General features: G+C 41.1%; 4 protein-coding genes across 4 annotated transcripts; 2 read left to right on the top strand and 2 right to left on the bottom strand.

Annotated features, from left to right (window-relative positions):
- Positions 1–1,648: 1,648 nt before the first annotated feature.
- On the bottom strand, positions 1,649–5,947 carry LOC121188505 (cis-aconitate decarboxylase-like). The gene is made up of 6 exons (XM_041048301.1): positions 5,836–5,947; positions 5,268–5,322; positions 4,967–5,154; positions 4,469–4,561; positions 3,695–3,900; positions 1,649–3,059 (listed from the first exon to the last, which is right to left on the bottom strand). Exons 1-6 carry the CDS (start codon positions 5,851–5,853, stop codon positions 2,135–2,137), a joined length of 1,485 nt encoding a protein of 494 aa, XP_040904235.1. The 5' UTR covers positions 5,854–5,947; the 3' UTR covers positions 1,649–2,134.
- A 344-nt stretch (positions 5,948–6,291) lies between these two features.
- Positions 6,292–11,462, top strand: LOC121188940. The gene is made up of 11 exons (XM_041048886.1): positions 6,292–6,318; positions 7,251–7,456; positions 7,541–9,010; positions 9,095–9,187; positions 9,288–9,392; positions 9,527–9,636; positions 9,740–9,931; positions 10,034–10,196; positions 10,301–10,466; positions 10,666–10,760; positions 10,852–11,462. The coding sequence occupies exons 2-11, from the start codon at positions 7,300–7,302 to the stop codon at positions 10,935–10,937; spliced, it is 2,637 nt and encodes an 878-aa protein (XP_040904820.1). The 5' UTR covers positions 6,292–6,318; positions 7,251–7,299; the 3' UTR covers positions 10,938–11,462.
- Positions 11,463–15,158: 3,696 nt separating this feature from the next.
- Positions 15,159–19,052, bottom strand: si:ch211-153b23.4 (uncharacterized protein LOC335392 homolog). The gene is made up of 9 exons (XM_041048893.1): positions 18,998–19,052; positions 18,600–18,713; positions 16,794–18,470; positions 16,608–16,707; positions 16,370–16,518; positions 16,129–16,241; positions 15,951–16,040; positions 15,739–15,861; positions 15,159–15,649 (listed from the first exon to the last, which is right to left on the bottom strand). Exons 1-9 carry the CDS (start codon positions 19,050–19,052, stop codon positions 15,443–15,445), a joined length of 2,628 nt encoding a protein of 875 aa, XP_040904827.1. The 3' UTR covers positions 15,159–15,442.
- A 58-nt stretch (positions 19,053–19,110) lies between these two features.
- Positions 19,111–21,740, top strand: LOC121188943 (glutamine amidotransferase-like class 1 domain-containing protein 3A, mitochondrial). Its single transcript, XM_041048892.1, has 6 exons — positions 19,111–19,217; positions 19,777–19,970; positions 20,388–20,500; positions 20,753–20,924; positions 21,043–21,244; positions 21,368–21,740. Exons 3-6 carry the CDS (start codon positions 20,393–20,395, stop codon positions 21,558–21,560), a joined length of 675 nt encoding a protein of 224 aa, XP_040904826.1. The 5' UTR covers positions 19,111–19,217; positions 19,777–19,970; positions 20,388–20,392; the 3' UTR covers positions 21,561–21,740.
- Positions 21,741–22,415: the final 675 nt, after the last annotated feature.

Genomic DNA, 22,415 nt, shown 5'->3' with positions numbered 1-22,415 from the left:
AGCCAAAACAGAGCTGCAGCAGCAGCCAGGAGGCAATGAAAGAGCCGTGCTAGAACTAACAGAAAATGCAGTGGGAAACTATTTACGCAAACTTGCACTGAAAAAGAGATGGTTTAGTGCTTTTGACATGGTACAAGGACTGTCTGTGGACACTGGTTTTTCAGTGACTGATTGGATTGTGTGAAAGACATTGCATGTCAACCTCTGCGAAAGGCATCCAAGGGGAAAAAAAAAACATTACTCAAAAAACTACACAAAACTGCAACCTTAATCTTGAAAACTGAACAAGAGAAGAGGCCTGATGAAAATTGGCAGCTCATATTTTGGTCATATGAAACAAAAGTAAGTAAGAATCCAGCATGTTTGGCATGGACCTGGCTAGGGACAACCATAGTGACTGCACGGTGACACTTGTGAAACATGGAGGTGGGAGTGTGCTGGTATGGGGCTGCAAAAGGTGTAGGAGAGATGACATTTATAGACGTCACTATGAATACAAGTTTGTGTTCTGAAATACTGAATAAAAATATGACTCCCAGTCTCAAAAAGCTTGGCAGGAGAGGAATTTTCCAGCATGACAGTGATTGCAAACACACACACACCTACACATCTACACACCTACACACCTACACACATACACACACACACACACACACCACATCACATCTTTCATCAAAAACAAAGCTGGGTATCCAAAATATTAAAAATATTTAAAAAATATATATATAACAATCACACTATTGAATGATGCACTGACTTTTGTTGCAGATGGTTCTTTAGTATGTATTTTTCATTATGGTTAAATTAGTTGGACATATCTGGTTTTCAAAATATTTGCCTTCATTCTTTTTGGGCCTCAGTGAAAAACAAATACAATTATGACAGGATTTGGAATTTCTCTTGTGTTGTCTGAGAGGGCTGCTTTTAGACTATGTGCTTCAATTTTTTTTGAACGACCTGCAACACACTTTAACAATTAGTTTAACACATTCAGCTCATTCAGCTGTGCCAGCACACACAGGCCTATCCAGACAAGGCAAAGACCTCTTGGTTTCTCCTTGTGCCATATAGTGCTGAACTGGGCAGGTGCATGAAACAGAGCTCCAGTGTCTCCAAGACAGGTGTCCATTTCCTCCTTTGCAGACCTATTACCAAACATTAACTAAGGGACCACAGACGGGAATGAGGAAAACTCTCTTTTCCCAGCACTGCTGTTTATTTAAAACACAGCTTCTCATGTTTGTTTGCTCTCAAAATGCACACACTTGAAAAATAATGTTGCACGCACCGCAGTTACTTGTTTCCTTACTCTGCAAATTTCCTTGTTGTTTCAACTTAAGTTCACAAGAGTGTTTGTCCTTCTCATGACAATGGGATTACAGACATCCACTTATTTTTAAATGATTTATTGGCAGCAATTGACCTAGTGACCTGCAAATGTGCTGTACACTCCTCTAGTTTATTGAAGTGGTTAAGTACTCACAGGAAGAGATGTGAGTAGTTCTTGCTATGCCAAAGAGAACCTGTTAAAATCTTCTCGTCTTTCTCCTCTGTAAAACAAAACATTCTCAGGTCGTGCTTTTGAGTAGTTTTATTGCTACAAAAACATACAAACAGAAATGCTACTTTTATGTAATAAGATGTTTGACTCTCAAAGAGGAAATATTCCTGTATTTACATTGTTAAAATTAACAGTTTAATAATCCATTGTTTGGCACAAATAAAGTACAGTACTCAATATATGTGTAACATAAATTTTTGAAAGTATAAAGTATGTAAATCTTCCTCATTTTCCCTTTGCAAAATAACTAGATCACATTTTACAAGTCATTGATTTCTAATTAAAATAAAAATAATACAATAAAATAATTGAGAAATATGCATGAGTTAAATATGTTCTGAGATGGCTCAATAGGTATTTCAGTGTTTTTCAGCACTGGTAAAAGAGACAGGGTTTAGGGTTAAGAGTTTTAATCTGGTTGGGTGATACTCTACAGTACTGATTTGGACAAATATTATATAAAATTTAATTTAATTGTAAATTTGACAGTTAATTGTTCACTATAGTGTCTTTTGTCATATATTTATGTACAATAATTTCTGTTTTACTGCCAGTTTCTATGAATGTGAGTGTTCATTGCAGCTGTGAGAGAAGGGGGGTGCAGTTCCCAAGTCTGTCCAGCTCCTCCACCACTTCAATCAGCCTCTCAACCTTTTCTGAAGGAAGCACCACCCCTGCGTTGTTTCTGAACTTCTTCCTCAGGCTCTCATCAGTCAGTGGGTTGCGCCAGTGACCATAGAAGGTGTCACAGCGTCCCTTCAGAATGTCTCCCCCAACAAGTGTCACCTGGACTTCACCATACATGTGGTTGAAATTAGCAGGGTTGTCGTGGGGATGCTCCACATGAACACGGCTCAGCAGAGCAAGCAGCTCAGGGCGGTTCATGGCAGCGGGAGTGAAGGACTGCACAGTCACCTCACCATCCAGGAGAGCGCTGCAAGCATTGAACTGGAAGGAGTGGCGTGCTTCATGCTCAGACTCAGGGAAAGGCCTGTTGATGTACTTTGATTTAGGGACTCTGAGCTGGATCTCTTGGACCTGAGCTGGGGAGACAGTGCCAGGGCCAACTCCCACAAGAAGCTTATGGATTGAGGCTGCAGCATCTGCCACCCAGTGCATCCCCAGGTGGGCGGGGAAGCGCTTGAAGCCCATGTCCTGCTCCTCTAGCAGGAATGTATGGCCATCATTGGGCGATTCTAAGGGCTGTGGCACATAGTCTTCATAAAAAGCACTGAAGCCAGCCACCCCTGCAACAGCATCCAAGACCAGGGAACTCGCCTCTAGACCTCGGGAGGCCAGCAGAGCGGCCTCCAGCCCCAAACGTGAAGCGTTGCCAATGTGCAGGGGTTTAGACTGAGTGGCAGCATTAGCCATTGGAGCTCCAGACAGAGAAGCAGCTATGGCCAATGCATGACTGCACTGGGAGTGATCCAAGGACAAGAGGCGAGCACAGGCAGCTGCACTTCCCATTGTCCCTACAACACTGGGAGGGTGAAACCTGGTGATGAGAAAGAAGGAGAGAAGAGACACTTTGGTCAGTTGTTTTGGAGCAATTTAGTCTTCTGGCTAAAGGAGCACTTTAAATATATACTCCCCTTCATTACGGTTACAGCAGAGCTCCTGTGTGTAAAGGTCTCTTTGTATAAACAGTTTCTCTTTTACGTGACTGTCCTCTTCGCATACAGAGACAGCGTATTTCAGGGGTGTTAAAGGAAGTAGATTTTATAGTCATTTCAGTACTTGATAAACAAGCAAATAATATGGTGGGTCATTTGACTTGGAGTAAACACTTGCCAAATGGAGTCCTGAGCGATATTCTCCTCCACATGGCTAATTGTGCTAACACTACCAACAGAGCCTCTGCTGTCCCTGAGTTGAACATAATAACACGCCTTTCACAGCTCATTGAGACTGCACATTACACTGCACCAGCGTTCCTGTAAACCACACTGCAGAGATCAGCAGAGTCAAATATGGATCTCTTTAGACTCATGTGGATACTTGTTCTTTGTGTAGAAAAAAAAGATAAAGCTCTTCAAAAAGGAACTGCCTTTATATTGATTATAATGATCACTGTTAGCCAATGAATTACATGATCTATTTTTCACCTGACTCATGGTTTGAGGCACTCACCTCTTGGGGATGTTGTGGGCCTCGTTAGAGAACCTCATCAGTCGACCCTGGATCTCGATGCCGACATTGAAAGCCAACAGGAAGTCCAGGCCACTAGGTTTGCTGTTAGACGGTATCATGTCACTGAGTGCTAACACAGCAGGGAGGACGGCTCCTGAGGGATGAGTGGCAGGGTGCCACGTATCATCAAAGTCCATGGAGTGAGTCTGAAAGCAAAAAGATTTTGATAATCAAATGATTGTACATAATTGTTTCTTTAATACCGAGAACACTTAGATGGTCACTGCTAAATTTTCCATGCTGTGAGCAAGAACATATGGTCGTTGTGCTTCATGAAAAAAACACAGCAGCTAGCTGCAACCTCTGCATCTGTGTTCAAATGATGCAGTGTAGCTCTCTACACCCATCTCCTTTCTAGGTCAACACTCATTCCCTAACTGCTCTCTGTGGCCGATGTATTTTAATTGGAAGATCTCTTTAATTGCCTTAACAGGCTTCAGCCATTAGAAGCAAATGCACGTTGCAGAAATTAGCTTTGCATCCTGGTGGCCTCTTTAGGAATGGAGGCCAAGCAGTGTTTGCAGACATAATGATGGAAATTCAACCCGGAAAGGTCAATTCAGAATTTTCATCAACCCCTCCTGTGGTTGGCTGCCCAGACTGTACTACTGCTGGGTACACAATAACCATAGCTGGATGTGGTAACGGATTTGGTGCGTCTGAAATTGGCCGGTGTACTTGGGACAATAATGATACATCTTTATTCATACTCACAGCCACTCCATTGACAAAAGCTGCCAGTGTCGGGGAGAGCCTGGTGCCCCCACGTCCGTATACAGAGCTGATGTCATCAGGCGCATACATGTGCTGAGGGGAAATGACAGAGACAGGTAAACAGGGAATCATCACAAGGGTGTTTTTTTTATTACAGTATTTTACAGTCATCACATATGAGCATTACTTGAACTTCACTTTAAATATCTTGCACGTAATCACTCTTCAGTTAGTGGTGGATGAATCAGTTTCTGTGTAAAAGGAATTTATGGGAAAAGGTCATCGGGCATAAAAACCCTGTTTGTTCCCAAGATTTATGACTACATTTATTACAAGAATAACCACTGTTTTTTTCCCTTCATTTCACCTGTCCACACAGCGTTTATACTGACAGGGCGATTGTTTATATAAGGTCAGGCATTCGCTTTCATCTGTCTCTTTGCCTCAGATCCAATGAAAATGTTATTTTGTCCCTTTTTTCTTTCCCCTCTCCCTCACCTGGCAGTGCTGCAGGACCAGTTCGAACACCTCTGTTGTGCTGCCAATCAGACCAACTCCAATGCTGTCCAGCACCATCCTTTTGCTGCGGTGGAGGACTGAGGAGGACAAGTGCTGGGGCTTTATTTCACTGATGAACTTCCCAAAGCTAGCTGTGACTGTATCCTCAGGGGCTGGGTGTTTCAAAACTGCAGGGGAAAAGAGAACAGGAGTAAGTAAAGGAGAAATGTTTATTTGTCCACGAGTACACTTTCTGTTTCTAGTCAAGTGGAACCAAGTGTACAAAAAAAGTTGAGTTTACCTTCCATTGCTGACTTATGCAGTCCTCTGGCAGCCCACATTGGTCTAATGGTTTTCTACAGGACAAATAGGAAACAGAATATTTTTACTGACTACTGTTAACCAGCAAGGAGATCATTTATTATATTGCTATAAAATATCTATCTGTACACACACACACACACACACACACACACACACACACACACACACACAGACAGGTTGTGGACACATGCTGAGATTTTAAGCCTTTTTTTGTCAGACTCAGATCTGATTAAACCATGAATATAAGTCAGCCTGTGTGCTTCTTTTGAAAGAGCCGTTGTGCTGGTGAGGTAGTGCTGTAACAGGTGTGGTACTGTATATCTAATACACTCAACATTTAACAAGAGCTCTGTTATATTCTCCTCTGCCACATACTCACAAAAACACCTACACAGTACAAACTGCGTTAGGATTTTAGAGTTTTAAGTGTCCCCAGAAAACTGCTTTACCCACTCAGACATGAACAAGATTAATGCCCTTTATTACACCTCAGATCTCTATTAATTTAATAAAAAAAGGCTTGAAAAATATCTTTAAATATTTACCTGTAGTGTGGAGATCATGGTTTCAGTAAGTTGTTTCTCTCACGTTACTCTTCCTTCTTCCTTCTCTACTGATGCAGTAGTTTTGCAGTCAACAGGTTGTTGAGGATGCTGATGCTTTTCGGATTGAGAGGGCACCTGTCTTATATAGTCCAGGACTGACAATGGACACTGATACCTACCAGGGAGGAGCAGAGAAGGGCAGGCATATCCAAAACAAAACCTTTATCAGATTTAAAGGAGGAATTTCCACGGTAGACATCATCATACCCAGCACCACCATCCTCAGAAGAGGAGGAAGAAGGAGTGGCACTATATTGTGTGATGTAAGAAACAGTGATCTCACCTCTCAGGTTGCAGGTTATAGGATAATGAGGGGGAATTTTCATGAACTCCTCCTACACATAGGGGAGGCTTATTTATGACAAACTTTCATCCCTGCTTCAGAACAACTCAACAGTTCATCTGTCTGAGCATCTTTACAAGGTAAGACTTTATTTTCATTTACTTTATCAATGCTCAGCACAAAGACTTTATTACATGTAACAATTGATGGTAATAACATGCTTTTCACTTGGGCTAAATAGCTAAAAAATATAAAAGTTAGTTGAAAGATGCTGTATTACAGAACAAAATTATTACAATTTAAAGTTGTTATTTGTGACATTTTAAAACAACACAGATAAAATGTAATTGACCGAATCAAAAATAATACCTTGCTTGTTTTTGGGGTAAGTATGGTCTAAGTATGTTTGTTAAGGATAAAAATCCTTACTCATGTGGATACCTTCTGCTTTCAAGTCATTAGAGCAGGAAAGTTGAATACGGCTTCTCCTCTGTGTCTCTTGCTGCTGTCTCGTTGCAACAGTGGGTCAGCCCTCTTAAGACTGGGTAGGGCCAGGGACTCTCAAGTTTCTGTCAGTGTTTAGAGAGATAAGACAGAAAGCAGCCCAAAGGAGTAAAACCCTCCAATTTGACTTTAAGTTTGATATACTCTATTAATAACACATAACTGAGGACTGATAGCCTGTCATTTCCAGTGTATATTCATGTTTCTTAAAGTTAGTATAATTAAGTATTAATAAAGTCTTGTTTTCCCCCCATTTTGTTTTTGTTTAATGCTCTACAAATAGAAACTTTGTCTTTGTGAGTATTTTTTCACTCAGAGGCTCTAAAAAAGAAGTTCTTTCCAACCACAAACAACAGTGACCTCTCTCTCCGCATATAACTTGGATTGTGTCACATCCATATTATATCCATTTGCAAAATCCCAGCATTATCCCACTTTGCCAAACAAACTGTTACACACACAAACAAAGATAAGACAGTAGACTCAATTTGTCCTTTGAGTCATTTATGCATCATTTATGCATTTGGTATTGTACTTTAAGTTTTCTATGTCATATGTATCATTTCAGTTTCAGTAACACTTAAGTGCAACGAAACCTTAAGAACAACCAAAACACTATGGCAACATCAGATGGGTTTCCAGCCAGTTTCTATGGTGAGCCAGGAGTGCTGGGCATGTTATCCAATGGGATCAGTGCATTCCTTGTACTTCTGCAGAACTTCAATACAGCGCGTACTGGCATTGCACCAGTAGGAGTGGAGAACATCCTTGCAGGTAAAGCCTGTAGTAAATGTGCAAGGAAATATATTAAAAAGTAAAATAAAACTGATTTGTACTAATTCACAACAATTGTTACAGGTGTCCATCTGATCCTAATTGGTGGTATATGCCAACTGGTGGCCGGACTGCTTTCCTTCAGAAAATATGATCATCTGAGTGGCACTGCCTTCATTGGCTATGCTGCTCTTTGGGGCAGTTATGGTGCCACCCGAATCTACTTTGGTGCCTTAGATGAAACTCAAACCCCAGCTCTGATACCACATCTAATGATAAACAATATGTCCCTGTCCACTAATGTGACGAACAACACATATCTATTTCTGTCCATAAAAGAGTCAGCAATCGCTGGTCTGGTCCCCTATATCCTTCTGTCCTTCCTCCTAGCCTTCTGCTCCGCTACAGTCAACTACATCATGCCTTTTGTTTTTGGGGCCATCACAGCCACCTTAATTTTTGAAGCAGTAGGTCTGGTGGCGAGCTCTTGGGCTCTTGTGGTCTCTGGGGTCCTCGAGTTGCTCATTCTAATTTTTGCCATTTACGGTTCAGCTGCGCTGCTCCTCAAAGGTCTGACTCAGCGTCTGGTCCTCAAAGGCTTTGGTACCCCTCTCTTTAACGTTCTCCTGCTAGGGACTGCCAACTCAGCAAGTGCCCAGAGCATTGGACAAGAGAAAAAGAAAAACACAAAATACGCAGAGCCCATGGCCTTGGGTTTCTTCTGTGACACTGTTGCCCCCTTCATCTTCGCTTTCTACAGCTTTGGGTATGTTAAGTCCTTTGGCCTAGGTGCTGCATGGGTCTCAATCATCTCAGTCGCTCAGCTGTTCTCAAGTTACTATGCCCATCTGCGCCAAGATTGCTATCACACCACCAAGTTTGGTCTTCATGCTACATATTGGCTGATCAAAGCGTGGGATGAGTTTGTGGTATCTGCTCTGATTGTAGAGGACAGTAAAGTGGTCTCAGGGAGGGAATCAATGGTGGGGGACTGGTTCTTTGTGGTAGCAGGCTTGTTGCTCTGCGTGGGAAGCCTGAACATGGATGTCCTGGAACTGATCCACAACATGCTCTTTGTCCTGCTCACTGTCTCAACAATCCCTCAGATCCCTCTCCAGGGTTACTACATCTTCTTTGGTGTAGCTTGCTCCCTGTTCACTGCAGCCTCCCTTTATGGTACTTTCTCACGTCTCATCAACACAATAGCAGAGAAGTCTCTCATCCCTGTTGGCTCTCAGCCCGTCTCCACTGAACAGCTACAGAGAGCCTTCAAGTGCAGCAGATCTAATCAGGGAGACCAGAGGGTGCATCAGGCTTCAGACGCCCTGTTCTACCTTTCAAATGGAGTTGCAGCTCTCTCTGCCCTGCATACACGCGTGTCAAGCTCAAACCCCACCTTCCTCAATCTGACAGTCCCTTGGGTCCTCATCTCTGGAGCCATCATCCAGGTTTATGTCAGCCGGCTGCAAGTTACTGGAGGTGGCCATTTTGGATCCGTCATCTCGGCCCTCTATGTAGCAGTGTGGGCAACCTGGACCTGGTTTAGGTTTGCAGGTATGTTTGTACAAATGTGATTAAAAAGAGATTTCCAATGGCTATATTATTTAAATTCCTAATCACAAGTTGTTTTATTTCCAGGTAACCTGCTGCAGCTTTCTACAGAAGCCTCCTATGGTTTTACAGCAGGAGCCATTGCTTTCCTGGTCATTAATGTCTTCCTCATGCTCATAGGTAAGGTGAACCACATTGTCTTTCAGAAAGAAATATTATTATCATTAATACTGCTATTACTAACGGAGCCACTTGTAATTCCTTCCGCTGGTTATATCAGCTGCATACAGGAATCTAGTTTTGCTGTTTCTAACAACAGTCATGGAGGTTGTTCTGGTCTGCTTCCTGCTGTCCACCTTGCAGCGACTGCCGTACGAACTAGAAAGTAAGCATAGACAAAGCCTCATCCTACACATAGCTTACAGGTTTTTAAATGGGGAAATAGGCTTAAATTAAAGTTCTTTCTGCAAAAAGCCATTAACTTATCAAAATATTGTGACAACACTTTTTTTTTTACAGTGGCCATGCTTGCTCTGCTTTCAATAATTTGTGTATATGGAGCTCTGGCATCACTGGTCAACTGCATCTTCTCACAGAGACTTCTACCTATGGGACCTTCCTTATTAAAGGTAACTAATCTGAGGACTCATATTGCATTCCTCATCTGATTCCATAATGGTGTTCATCCTGTTCACTTTATGAATGTGTCCCTACCTCTGTGGCCTGTCTCAGGAGAAAGTGAAGCAGGAAACCTCTCCAGAGCTGTCCTGTCCTGTCGCTGATTCACGACTCACCAGTGGTCTCCTGAAGATCGCTGGTCTTCTGGAGAAAGGTGGAGTATGTGGTATCCCCACAGACACAGTCTATGCCCTGGCCGCCTCCTGCAAGAATCCTCAGGCTATAGAGAAAATCTACAACATTAAAGTAAGGATGAAACATGAGGTTCTAGCTGAAATGTAATATGGGACAGATCATTAAATCCAGTTTCCACATTGTGTGTTTCCTGTTTTCTGTGACCTGCTCCAGGACAGACCAGCAGAGAAGCCCATCTGTATCTGCATCTCTAGTGTGGAGCAGCTGGTAGCTGCCAAGCCTCCCTTCAGTCCTCTGCTCTGGGAGTTTATGAGGAATGTGTATCCAGGAGGAATCAGCTGCATCGTCAGCAAAGGAGACTGGCTCTTCAGGCTCGGTGAACAGTCTTTGGCAGCTTCACTTAAACATTAATAACTCAGCTGAGCTTAAATAAAGTACAGATAGGAGTGTTTGCCTTACCTTTTAATTTATCATGTGTAGGAGTGGGCCCAGCTTACGACCGGGTTGGTACCAGGGACAGCATCATGATCCGCGTCCCTGACCACACTGTGACCGGCCACCTTTGTGACATCACTGGGCCCCTTGCCATAACCTCAGCCAATCCCAGTGGAGAGGCAGACAGCACCCACCACAGCATGGTCATCAAGTAAGCATCTTTTAAACAGAACTTTACTGTTCTTAAGTCCTCATGCACATCTTCTGTTATTCTGCTCACCCACAAATCCCTACACCACGTCGCTTCATTGAATTTGATTTATGACTTAAACTATGACAGCATTTAATTTCCTTTTGGCTTCAATCTGCACATTCACTTACCCCTTCTGCTGCCTTTTATTTTGCTGCAGCCGACTGGGACACAAGATCCAAGGAGTTCTGTGTGATGGTAATTCTAATGAAGTTGTCGCCTCTACTGTGGTCAACTGCCTAAAGATTGATGAAGGTACAATAGAAAAATATTCCCATTACATTCTCTATTTTTTTATGTTTTAACAGACACTTTCTAACTCAGGCCTATCTTACTCTTTCCACAGGGACCATCACCATTGTGAGGGAAGGCTGTGTCCCTGCAGTTAAAGTCCAACAGATCTTTGACAGAGTGAAAAGCAGTATGGTGTGATTGTGACCTACCTTATTTCTCTCCTTTCTAAGAGCCTCTTAACACCTGGTTCCCCACAAGATCTGATTAAACACCTCCGCTATATCCATTCAACAACCTCTGGGACATTTTGGGAAAAAATGATGAGAAAGAATGAAAGAAAAAATGGAGTACAGTTGCTTATATTATGTATATGTGTAAATGTGGATGTCTTGATGAAGAAGAATATATCCATTTGAAGCTCACAATATCCTTAATGGACAATTATCAGTGAAGGATTTATTTTACATGAAGTATCATTCTGGCAGGGAACTTTAAGAACTTTGACATTTATGTTATTATTTGATAAATATTATTGTTTTTGTGAGATGACTGTTATACAACTATAATCATTCTGTAAATATATGTTTATTCATTTAAGTTATGCTGTATGTTGATGTGAATTTTGCACTTATGTTAATTTTAAGGTTGGAACTGAAATTTTGTCTTATGTTACTGTGTGTATTTAAGCTCATTGTGTCTTCTTGCACTTAATAATTCTGTGAAAAATAAACAGTGAATTTAACGAATGTCATGATGTCTGTGTCCTAAAAGCAAAATAATAATATTACCTGTAACATGGGCTTCAATAAATTAATAATAAATTAATTTTTAACCTATTTTTGAGAGCATTCGGGAAAATGAAATGCAGATGTGTAGCAATGACTGTATATTGTATTCGTCTCAGCACCAGGCTATCACGGTGCTCCAAGTTTGAATTTGTACTGTAACTGATGCATTAAGGGGAAAACCAGATTCATTAAATAATTTTTTTTTTCAAACACATTCTACATTAAAACATACTAATCCAAAATGAAAATATGCAGTCCAGTAAACTCACACAACCAGCTGCATTTTTTCCATTAGCGCAATTGCAAAATTGTACATGAGATAAGACACTGGAAACCTATGATGACACAGAGTACACACCACAGGGTGAACAAGCACAGCAATGGATGTGTCACACAGGAAACATCCAAGGGACGAGACACAACCTTTTTTACACATACCAATAAAGAATTATAGGCAGTGGCACAAGGTATTACTGTAAACATGCCGTATTAGACAAACAGTAACAGGACCTAAACCATACTGTTTCTTTAAATGAGAAAAGATTTACAGTTTTACATTTACAGACTTACAGCTTTACTGGTACTGTGAAGCTGTTCTTTAGCACGGCAGTGCTTTGAGCTAAACGCTTACTTCTTCACATTAACAGTGCTAATATGTTGATATTTAGCAGGCATAATTTTTAACTTGTTCACCATCTTAATACTTTAGCATTCTAGCAAGCGAACATTTGTTAATTAGCACTAAAACACAAAGCACCAACGAGGCTGTTGGGAATGTTGTTGGAGATATTTGGTCATAAACCATTGTACAAGTTAAATATTTTGACTTAATAATGATAATTAATGAAAAGTAAATCGATCACCAAAGTTATTATCCTCATTAGGCTGGTTTGCTTGCCACAGCAGGAAGATTTTATTTACTTTATTCTAAGTCAGGGATCAGATAAGGTTGGATGTAGTTGTTATGAGAAGTTACAAAAAGTAATTCTTTTAGAAGCTGAATTTTTCAGACTTTTTCTGAAAGAGGCAGACAAATTATTTGAATTTCCTTACATACTGTTTGATGGTGATGTAGTAATTATCAACAAATATGAGACCGTGAAAAAAACACAAATGCAAGATCAGATTCTTTGTCATCTGACTGTTTTAAGAACAGAAGTCATTTCTAAATTAAATCAAAAACCTCATACTCGGGACGAAAGATTAATTTCCTGATACATCACGACAGAAAAAAGAAAGATACAGATATATTAAGTGATGAGGAAATAGCCATTTGAGTCCCTTGAGTTCCATTTAAATATAACCAAAACTCTTATCACTGGAGTAAATTATTTCCCTGACATGTCTCGTCCCCTCAAAAAACTGGAATATCTGCAACCACAAGGAAATGTCCTTGTAATTATCCCACTTGTTCAGATTGAAGTAGATAATTTTCCTGGTACATCACCTTCAAAGTTTCTCAAACACAAGCTGAGCTCCCCAAAGATATGTTATCTTTGGGGATTTCCCTGTTTAAATAATAAATGCTGCTTTTGAACGAACTAGGAACCTGCTGCTCTTACTAAGTAACTCATTACCAGGAAGCACTTTAACACTGTCAGAGTAGTTTTAGAGCAATTCAGAATTAATATGCTGTCTTATTAAGTCCCTCTACAGTTCTGGCTGCAAATGAAGATAGATTGCTTGCTCAGTCGCTGTGGTAAACAGTCATTGAAAAACATACACTGCTGCACTCTTTGGTCCAAAGAGTGGCCTGTTTATTCAATGACATGAAAAGATTTCTGAAAAGATTAAACCCTGCCCTGGTTTGTATGGTTCTTTGCTCCTCAGTTTCCAATGACTGTTTACTTATTTATCAGGTACATACCAAAGGACTCTCATTGAGTAAATTTACAGTAACAGAAAACGCAGTAAGGAAGTAGTTTCAGGAGACAAAACATTCATTCAGAGAGCTTAGTGACGTAAAATCAGGATACAGTAGTGTTTGCAAGAAACAGGTGAAGAAACACCTTACATATGCTGAAGGTGTTTCTTCTGGTAAATCTTTCTTTTTCAGATCATTACCCAACTCATGAGTGTGTGTATGTCATCGTTGCAAAATGTAGTCCTGGATACATCTACTGTAGCGGGAACCTGCAAAACTGCCTCCCCTGGTGAGAAAGGCATTTCTGAGTACTGTCTCTGTTTGCTGTATGTGGACAGATGTTGTCATCGTTATAGTGTCATAACTGAGCAAAATGCAGTCACAAAACAGGTATGTAGTTGAGATCAAAATAAAGTCCAAGTTTAAAATGGGTGTGGTCCCACCTATGACTGTTGTGTACTCAGAAGCTCTGAGAGTCAGTGTTTTGATGGGTGTCTTGACTGGTGTGATCCCATCACAAGATGGTCCCCAGTTGTTCACTGTCACCTATCAGAGAACAAAACCTGGGTTTCAGGTCTCTACAGATCACGTTACCCTGATCCTAACTCTGTTTTTAATCATTGTAATGATATGATTTAATTTCCACTCAAACTGATGCTAATCAACATTTTTTCCAGTTTTTGAACATTACAGAGTGGGCTCAGTTACCATTTATATTCAGTCTCACCTGAACTTTGTTTAGAAAATTAAACAAACAGTGCTGAAACTGGCTTCCTGACTTTAGATTCCCAAAATACAATTCATGAAATCTCCATAGTTGCACTAAGGCCTGTGTTTGTGGCTATTTTTAGACAGGATGTCATAAAATCTTGACTTGATCAATCAATAACCTTAATCCTAATCCAGTGCAAAACTGGTTGACATCCTTTGCAGTTTATTGAAAGGAAATGTTGGATGTGATTTCAGGGTTTCTATATTAATGGTATTGCAAACACTGGTGTCTGCAAATACAGACACCAGTGTAGCACCTCTAGTCAAGCTGATTTTGGGTGAAGCAATACCGCGAATTATCGTTCGTGAAATCACCAAACTCTACGAACAAATGACAATGATTTTGTTGTAACTGTCCTCCCTTCACAGCTGCAACAAAGCTAACGGGAGAGCGAGGGGAGCATCAGTCAAGCACAGTCTGTTCTTGACTACACAGTGTTGAGAAGAGAGTGGGAGAGAAAACACCTGTGTCATTCAGACTTTGGGTGTGTTGGTGCTTTAAAATAAGTATGATATTAAAAGTATCAAAACAGTGGGTTTCCATGAGCACATCAACTGCAATAATCGCACATTTATTGCTGCTGCTGTTCATAGTTTGTACTGAGCTTCTTTACTTTGCTTAGAACAGTGCCTTACAAATTACAGGTAATATTCCAAAATGTTATTTATCCATATTTGGAAGAGATCCACTTGATTCAGGCAACATCAGACTATATTTAATAAAACGTGATATTTTTGAATCCAAAACTGAACCTGTGATGTAATTATTACTAATTTTATCACATATATTTTGTCTTTGGATGTCCTGTTTCCTTATTTATCTACTCCTTGCAGTTAGGCTTTAAGAAATTTTGCCCATAATGTGCAGTTACAGTGCAAGAGACAACTTTCATATTGGGCAGTGATCTGTAAATGTTATTATAATTATTGTTCAATGGAATAAAACACATGATCAATCATGTATTAAAACAGCATTGTATATATAATTGCAACTGGTTCTGGAAATAATTTAATATAATTTTAACATTAAAGTATATACAGTGCATTAATGTTATTTAAAATACAACATTTGCAAAAGTGCAGCTAATATGCAAAAAATATCAATATATACATATTTATGTACAGTATAAAACATAAATTACGTTATATAGTAATTTTACGAGTGATAGCATGTACGATTGTGTGCATGTCATTTTTTTATTTTTTATTTAGTGATAGTTATGTTGTGTACTTTCGACTTTATGCTACAGTTGGCAGCATTTTTAAGCAGTGCATTGATACTATGATCCATTTCTGAGCACTGGACTTTGCTCAGATGAAACTGTGGATGGTGTTGCGCTTCCTGTTCCTCTTCCCGACTCTGTTGTGTTGTCCTCTTCTGAACTTACGTCCTGGTGTGTTTCTGGTAGATGCAGATCATACTCAAAAGCCGGATTGGTCTGCCCCTGTCTGTGTCTCCTCTGAACCTCCTCAAAGATCTGAAGAACCTTTGAAGCAGGCAAACAGAGGCAGACATTAGTGTGAGCATGTAATAAAGTGAAACTGTTTCCTCAGGATGAACAGAGCAATGTATTACCTTGGATTTAGGAATGAGACCCACTCTGAAGAAACCAATGTGTCCTGTTTCAATCTTAGTGCAGTCAACCACAGTAGATGCAATGTTCTCTGGGGAGGGGCCATCACATAGTACACCATCCACCTACACCAAAAAAAAATACACACATTTACTGTAAAAAAAAAAAAACAACAACAAGTGCCTCTTTACAGAAACTAAATTATAATCATTACCTTGTCTCCCAGTTTGGCATAAACTTGGTTGTGATGAGTTGTGTCTGCCTCGCCTGTAGGGTTGGCTGAGGTTACTGCGATGGGCCCCACCTGCCAGAAGAAGGAGTATTTGTATTCACTAAAGCTCTGCTGACAAGTTTCACTCAGACCTGCAGTGTTCCTCATACGCAGCCTTTACCAGATTAATGAGGTGAGTGGCCACAGAACAGTCTGGGTTTCTGATAGCAATGCTTTGTGGAGTCCCTATGTGTTGGGCAGCATCTCCCAAACCAAAAGTGTCCATCCATGGACCTGTGTAAGACAAGAGACCAATATAATGCTCAAAATACACTCACCATGCAACACAAGGCACCCTCACAGCAATACACACAAAAATCTTACACAGTCAAATGAGCAAACGTCCAAAAACACACACCTACCTCTGGGTATCACCATGCTAATGGACGAGGGCCATGCAGCCTCCATGAAGTCCAGCAGCAGAGGGCTCAGCAGGTGTCGCACCGGCTCCAACTGCTTGATGGAGGAGATCCACATGGACATGGGTCGGTCCTGCGCCTGCTTCTTCACCCTGAAGTCAAACACAGCAATTAGAGAGTAATGAGAGTGAATCAATAAATGGATTCTGATAAAGGCTTTCTCTGGAAAACAGAAACTCACCTGTAAGCTTTAACAACTGCATCAGGCCTGTTGCAAGCTGCCACCAGCACATAAACAGTGTCAGTAGGCATTCCACATATGCCACCGTTTTTCATGATTTCTGCAGAAGGGAAAAAAAAGATTCATATCATGTACATAAATGAATTTATTTTATAAATCAATATCATGCTGTCTTTTATATCTCACCTGCAATCTGCTGGACAGATGTGGCCTTGCGGGCTGGTACATGAGGACAGGTATGTGCGCCTCCCCCAACACCACTCAGCTTGACTAAAGGTTTCCCTAAGGGGATCTGGGGGGACTGGAAGGTGCTGTTGAAAATGTGGCAAAGGAAGCAATAAAAACTGACGAGACCAAAGATGATAGTGACTCCTATGTCATAACCATAAGGCAGAGCACCCACTGCATCCAGCAGGAAGCTAATGAGGATGAGCTGGAAGGTGAGGGCGTAAGCAAACCAAGTGACATTTAGAAACAGTGCCGCAGCTGTCACTAAACAGTTAAACAGCATGAAGCTAATGATCCCGACAGCCACATTAAAGCCTCTGGATTCACCGTACAGGCCGCCGTATCGTGTCAACCCCCACACTGTCCACATCACCCCATACAGGATAAAAACTGTGCTCTCAAAGGTTTTACCCCGAGCAAAAGCTACTGAGCCACAGAGCAGCTGGAGGACCCCACCAGCCACCACCACCCAGGGTAGAACCAGCACAGACAGAGGATTTCTGTCACCAACTGTGGCTGTGACAGCAAAAGCAGCCAAAACACTGCAGGCGTGGCCTAACACCTCTGCATCTGCATATTTGGAATAGCCCAGGTGAGGTGTATGCAGCTCTTTATCTTGTGCTCTGAGAGTAAGACCCCGAATCCTGGTTACTAAAGCTTTGAAATGGCCCTTTCCTGTGGGAATCGCGGTGCTGGAGACCATATTGAATGTGGTAATTAAAAGCATGATGGCAGAGACTACAAATATAGCTGCCTGTACACCCTGAGTGCCTGCTTGGAAGAAGCCTTGAGGCTGGGCTGCAATGGCAATACAATAGGCTACAAAGAATAATTGGTAGAGCCCCTCCAGCAGGTTCTTCTGACAACTGAACAGAGCCAGGATGAAGAAAAGCACAGAGAAGACGACGGGGAAGGGAACAGGGGAGAAAGGCTGGATTGAGTAGAAGGATAAGAGAGCACTGTAACCTTCAGCAAATTTCAACAGAGCAGTGAACCCATAAAAAGTGGCAGCTAGTGTGTCCATGGTTCTGTAAAAGAGCACACACATGCCAAGCTGGAACACTCCAGCTGTCCAAAGCCAGGGGACATGACTGGTGGAGAGCCGGGGGACCACACCTAACAGAGGACAGGCTAACACCGAGGCAGACAACAAGTTCATTACCAAACCCACCGACACTGCATCACCACACCCCTGGTTCTGCTCCGTTCTCAGCTCAGCTTTTCTCTTCAGGCCGGTTCCTGGAAGTTCCACTTTACCATGAGTGATAGCTGACAGCAAACGCCCAAATCCGAAGTAAGCACCGACCAGACAGACAAAGAGGTAGTTAGCAGCTGTGGCAGACTGACCAAAACCTGCAGCTGACAGACCAGCGATTTGATGGGCACATGCTAAGCTAATAGAGACAGCTATGACAGACAGAACTCCCTTCTTTACTATGAGCGCAACGCTGCCTATGATGAGCAAAGCTAAAGTAAATGCTGCCAGACCAGGGACCAGAGAGGATCTCAGCTCTGTGGGCTGCAGCACTCCCTGCCCCACCAGGATGTACACCAGACCTGAACCACACCACAGAGCAGAGACAGTCAGACACAGAGACGAAAACAGCTGGGCGTGGGACAGACTGCGACGGACACCTAAGAGACAGAGAGTAAACAGAGGAGAGGGACCAGGGAGAGAATTATGAGTTTTACACACAAAAATAAATCAACAACCAGTTAAAAAACAAATTAAATAAAACTTGCATGCAATTCTCAAAAACCAACCTGCATAAGCTAAGAGGGCTGCAATGATGAGGAGCAGAATCCCCAGAGCAGTATGGGGGATGAAGTCTTCTTCAGGTGAGCTGGCATAGTTGTTCACCAAAAGCAGGAGTGAACCTATAAGTCACAACAAAAGCCAAAAAGTTCTATTTCATTGTTACCTTGTTAAGTAATAGTGTAATAGTGCCATGACTCTTCATTATTAACAAGAACGTTCTTTTTGTTTTGTTTTTAATTAAGGTTTTAGTTTTCAAAAATTACACTGCATGATTTCTGAATTTTGATATCAAAGTGCAGTAGGATTTTTAGCATATGTATATAAAATTCGCTTCTTTATACAAATGTTAAACAAACAAACAACAACAAAAAAAAAATCGTAACTGATGCGCATAAAACCTTACCGCCACAGATGCCCAGAATGCCCACGGACAGGTGTAGTGAGTGCAGGTGAGCCATAGCTGAAGTGGATCTCTGAAAGCGTGAGACTGCATTTTATACGTCTCTGTGTGACGTCAGCACGCAGGAGAAACCTGAGAGGAGAAGCTGCGCCTTTACCGGGAAATAACACAGACCCGTCATTGTACGGAGAGAAAACAGGCAACTGTCGCAATGATCCCGCAAGTAAGAAATATCTGAAATCTAAAGTTACTCAGCTGCCGTATTATTATGTATTATCGGCAAGGATATAACGTTACGTCTATAAAAAATAAATACACCTGTGTTCCATACTTCATATGGTTTATGTGAAACCATATGAACCAAATGTTTGTCCGAAACCGTAATATTTCTTCAAGTCTAAATATGAACGCGCATTTTTCTTGTATTGCATCAACCCAAATATTAATAATTTAATTTATGGCTTTTAGCCAGTGAATAATTAATAACACAGATCTGAGGATTTATGTACCTTATGTGTGGTTGCTCGACTAAACTTTTGCCTCCATCTGTTGCTTACTAATGTGCAAATACCTAATACTCCATATGCATTAACTGAACAAAATATCTAAAAATTAGGGCATGTAAAGGTACACACACACACGCACGCACACACGCGCGCACACACACGCACACAGAGAGAGAGAGAGAGAGAGAGTCTCGACCACAGAGCTTTGAAAGTAAGCCTGTTTCCAGTGTCACTGTTCAAACATTGAGAGGAATGATTCAGCATTTTATTCCCCAGGGTGACCATTAATATCCAGCAGTGTTCCTGGTTTCCTGTAAGTAGCATGACATCAGCCTTTGGGACAGCAGGTTGGTGTGGGAGGAGACAGCAGAGGCAGGCAGGACTACAAAGAGTCTGCTTCAGAGCTCAGCCAGCACACCTCTACTGAACAGCTCGATCACACACACGGTCAGGCCACCTGCATATACAAGGTGAGATCTACTGAATCTATGATATCTTTACTTCTGCTGTCTAAACTTAATCACAACTTTCTATGTAATATTTTATAAGTGTCTGTTACATATTCATTTGGAAGTACTGCATTTATTATTCTGGCAGAGTTTACAAGCCTTTTCCTGTAACTTCTCTTTACTGGTGTCAGCACTGTTACCTGGCAGCAACAGCAGCACACCTGAGACTCCTTTCTCACCTAGCTCTGTAAATTTTTAATGTAAACACCCAACAGGTGGCACAGGCACACTGCTTAGTTAATCAAATGTTCTACAGATCTGATGGTGAAACAAATAGGGGATAAACATTTAATGATGTCTGAGTAGGAAAAGTTTTGAAGTCCAGATAGTCTACATATCTTTTGAGTTTATAGTTCTTTTTGCGTGTGTGATTTACAGGAATCATGGCGAAGCGTGTTGCAGTTATTCTCTCAGGCTGTGGCGTCTATGATGGCACAGAGATCCACGAGGCCTCCGCTGTCCTCGTCCACCTGAGTCGTGCTGGAGCAAAAGTAAGGGCAAGAAAAGAAGAGAAATGAACATGTTACACTGTATTTATCTGTTATTTTATTTAAGACTTCGAAATCCAGTCCCATTTTAGTGCTCACGTCTACTTTTCTGTCTATTTGTTTAGCAACGCAAGAGCTCAGTTCATCTCTATCATAATCCTGACCCACTGAGATACAGTTACAACAATTTAAGTTTAATAACAACTCTAAAAAGATCAGAAATAGAACATTTTACATGTTAGTGTTTCATTTCAGGTGCAGATGTTTGCTCCGAATGCAGATCAGATGCATGTGGTAAATCACTGCGAGGGGAAACCTACAGAGGAGAAAAGAAACATCCTGCAGGAAAGTGCCCGTATCGCCAGGGGTGATGTGACTGATCTGGCCAAGTTAGATGTGTCAGCATTTGATGCTGCAATCATCCCAGGTGAAACAGAGTCAGCCATAAATAAACACTATAAAGTAAAATATTTAACTTCTTTTTTTTTTAACCTAACTTTTGGTGATATGCTAGCTATATCCTCCCTGTGTGTGTTTCTGTTCAGGGGGTTTTGGTGTGGCTAAGAACCTGAGTGACTGGGCAGTGAAGAATAAGGACTGCACCATCCAGCCACAACTGGAGAAGCTCATCAAAGCTTTCCACAAAGCTGGAAAGCCTCTGGGCATGTGCTGCATCTCCCCAGTCCTGGCTGCCAAAATCCTGCCTGGCTGTGAGCTCACCGTGGGGCAGGACAAGGAGTGTGAAAAGTGAGTGAAATAGTTTTGTCTTCATTGGATGTCTATTGATATGTAAAAACAATAATAATATTAATAATATAATGATTTTGTAAATGAGTCTACAACTAACTGTCTCTCTGTTGCCCTCTTCAGGTGGCCCTATGCTCAGACAGCAGGTGCTCTGAAGGAGATGGGCTGCAAACACGTGAACAAGGATGTGGAAGAAGCTCATGTTGATGTCAAAAACAAGCTGGTCACCACCTGTGCCTTCATGTGCAACGCTCCCATTCACAAAGTTTTTGATGGAATAGGGGTCTTGGTTAAAGAGACACTGAAAATGGCTTAATAAGTCTCTATTACATTCAGAATGTTTGTTTTTAATTTACTAAAAAAGTAGCTGTTTGTGATTTTCTACACAAGCGCCGTATTTAATATTAACTTGCACTTACAGTATCTCTGAGCATTCGTCTTATGTTATATTATCAGTGTGTTGTTTTGAGACATTCAATAAAAGCTACTCTACAAACTACAATTTTGCAATTTATTTTGTTTTTTACTAGAATAAAACAATGGAAATCACAAAATATCTACAACACCAATACTTTGGGATGCCTTTCTCATATGCATATATATTTACAGTGTCTAATGATGGGACAGAGAGCTCATTAGAATGTCTCCGTAGGAAAATTTACCAGCTCTTGTCTAGGGTGATTTTTATGTTGATCTATGTGATTTTACCAAAACAACATGGAGCTGTATTTGAAAAAAAGAAGAAACATTGGTTTTCAATTTTCTTGAACGACCAGTCAATTTTAAATAATATCAACACAGTCTATGAAATGATAGATTCATGTATGTAGTAGTTACACACATACAGTTGTTGCTTCTGGAATTATTTAATGTTATATATTATTTAATGTACAGGAAATGGTTTTTAAAGTTGTTAATTTTTTTTAAGTAACAGTACATATAGTTTTTGTGCAGTATAAATGTGCAGAAGTGAAACTTGAAGTGGAACAGGGCTTTGAGTATGATATACTGACAGAGCTCAGTTTGAATTTGTGACACTCCGGTGAACCCGGAAGTAATTTACATTGAGCTTATATGTGGATATTTTACAGAGTTCACACTAAAACAAGCTGTGTTTGTCCCTCTCTGACTGAAGTGTTCACTTGTGGATTTTGAGGGTTTTGTATTTGTT

This window comes from Toxotes jaculatrix, chromosome 10 (assembly GCF_017976425.1).
Source record: "Toxotes jaculatrix isolate fToxJac2 chromosome 10, fToxJac2.pri, whole genome shotgun sequence".
Lineage (NCBI taxonomy): Eukaryota > Metazoa > Chordata > Actinopteri > Toxotidae > Toxotes > Toxotes jaculatrix.
Note: the sequence above shows the minus strand (reverse complement) of the source record. Positions and strands in the feature narration are given on the sequence as shown.

Coding starts and splice junctions, on each gene's coding strand:
- LOC121188943 (XM_041048892.1), top strand. CDS start 20,393: ATGGCGAAGCGTGTTGCAGTTATTCTCTCAGGCTGTGGCGTCTATGAT. Junction 20,501..20,752: donor TGAGTCGTGCTGGAGCAAAA/GTAAGGGCAAGA, acceptor GTTTCATTTCAG/GTGCAGATGTTTGCTCCGAA. Junction 21,245..21,367: donor CAGGACAAGGAGTGTGAAAA/GTGAGTGAAATA, acceptor TGCCCTCTTCAG/GTGGCCCTATGCTCAGACAG.
- LOC121188940 (XM_041048886.1), top strand. CDS start 7,300: ATGGCAACATCAGATGGGTTTCCAGCCAGTTTCTATGGTGAGCCAGGA. Junction 9,932..10,033: donor AGAAAATCTACAACATTAAA/GTAAGGATGAAA, acceptor GACCTGCTCCAG/GACAGACCAGCAGAGAAGCC. Junction 10,197..10,300: donor AGACTGGCTCTTCAGGCTCG/GTGAACAGTCTT, acceptor TATCATGTGTAG/GAGTGGGCCCAGCTTACGAC.
- si:ch211-153b23.4 (XM_041048893.1), bottom strand. CDS start 19,052: ATGGCTCACCTGCACTCACTACACCTGTCCGTGGGCATTCTGGGCATC. Junction 18,714..18,997: donor CATTCTGGGCATCTGTGGCG/GTAAGGTTTTAT, acceptor TGTGACTTATAG/GTTCACTCCTGCTTTTGGTG. Junction 16,519..16,607: donor GCAGTTGTTAAAGCTTACAG/GTGAGTTTCTGT, acceptor GTTTGACTTCAG/GGTGAAGAAGCAGGCGCAGG.
- LOC121188505 (XM_041048301.1), bottom strand. Junction 5,155..5,267: donor GCATAAGTCAGCAATGGAAG/GTAAACTCAACT, acceptor TTTCCCCTGCAG/TTTTGAAACACCCAGCCCCT. Junction 3,060..3,694: donor GCCCACAACATCCCCAAGAG/GTGAGTGCCTCA, acceptor TCTCATCACCAG/GTTTCACCCTCCCAGTGTTG.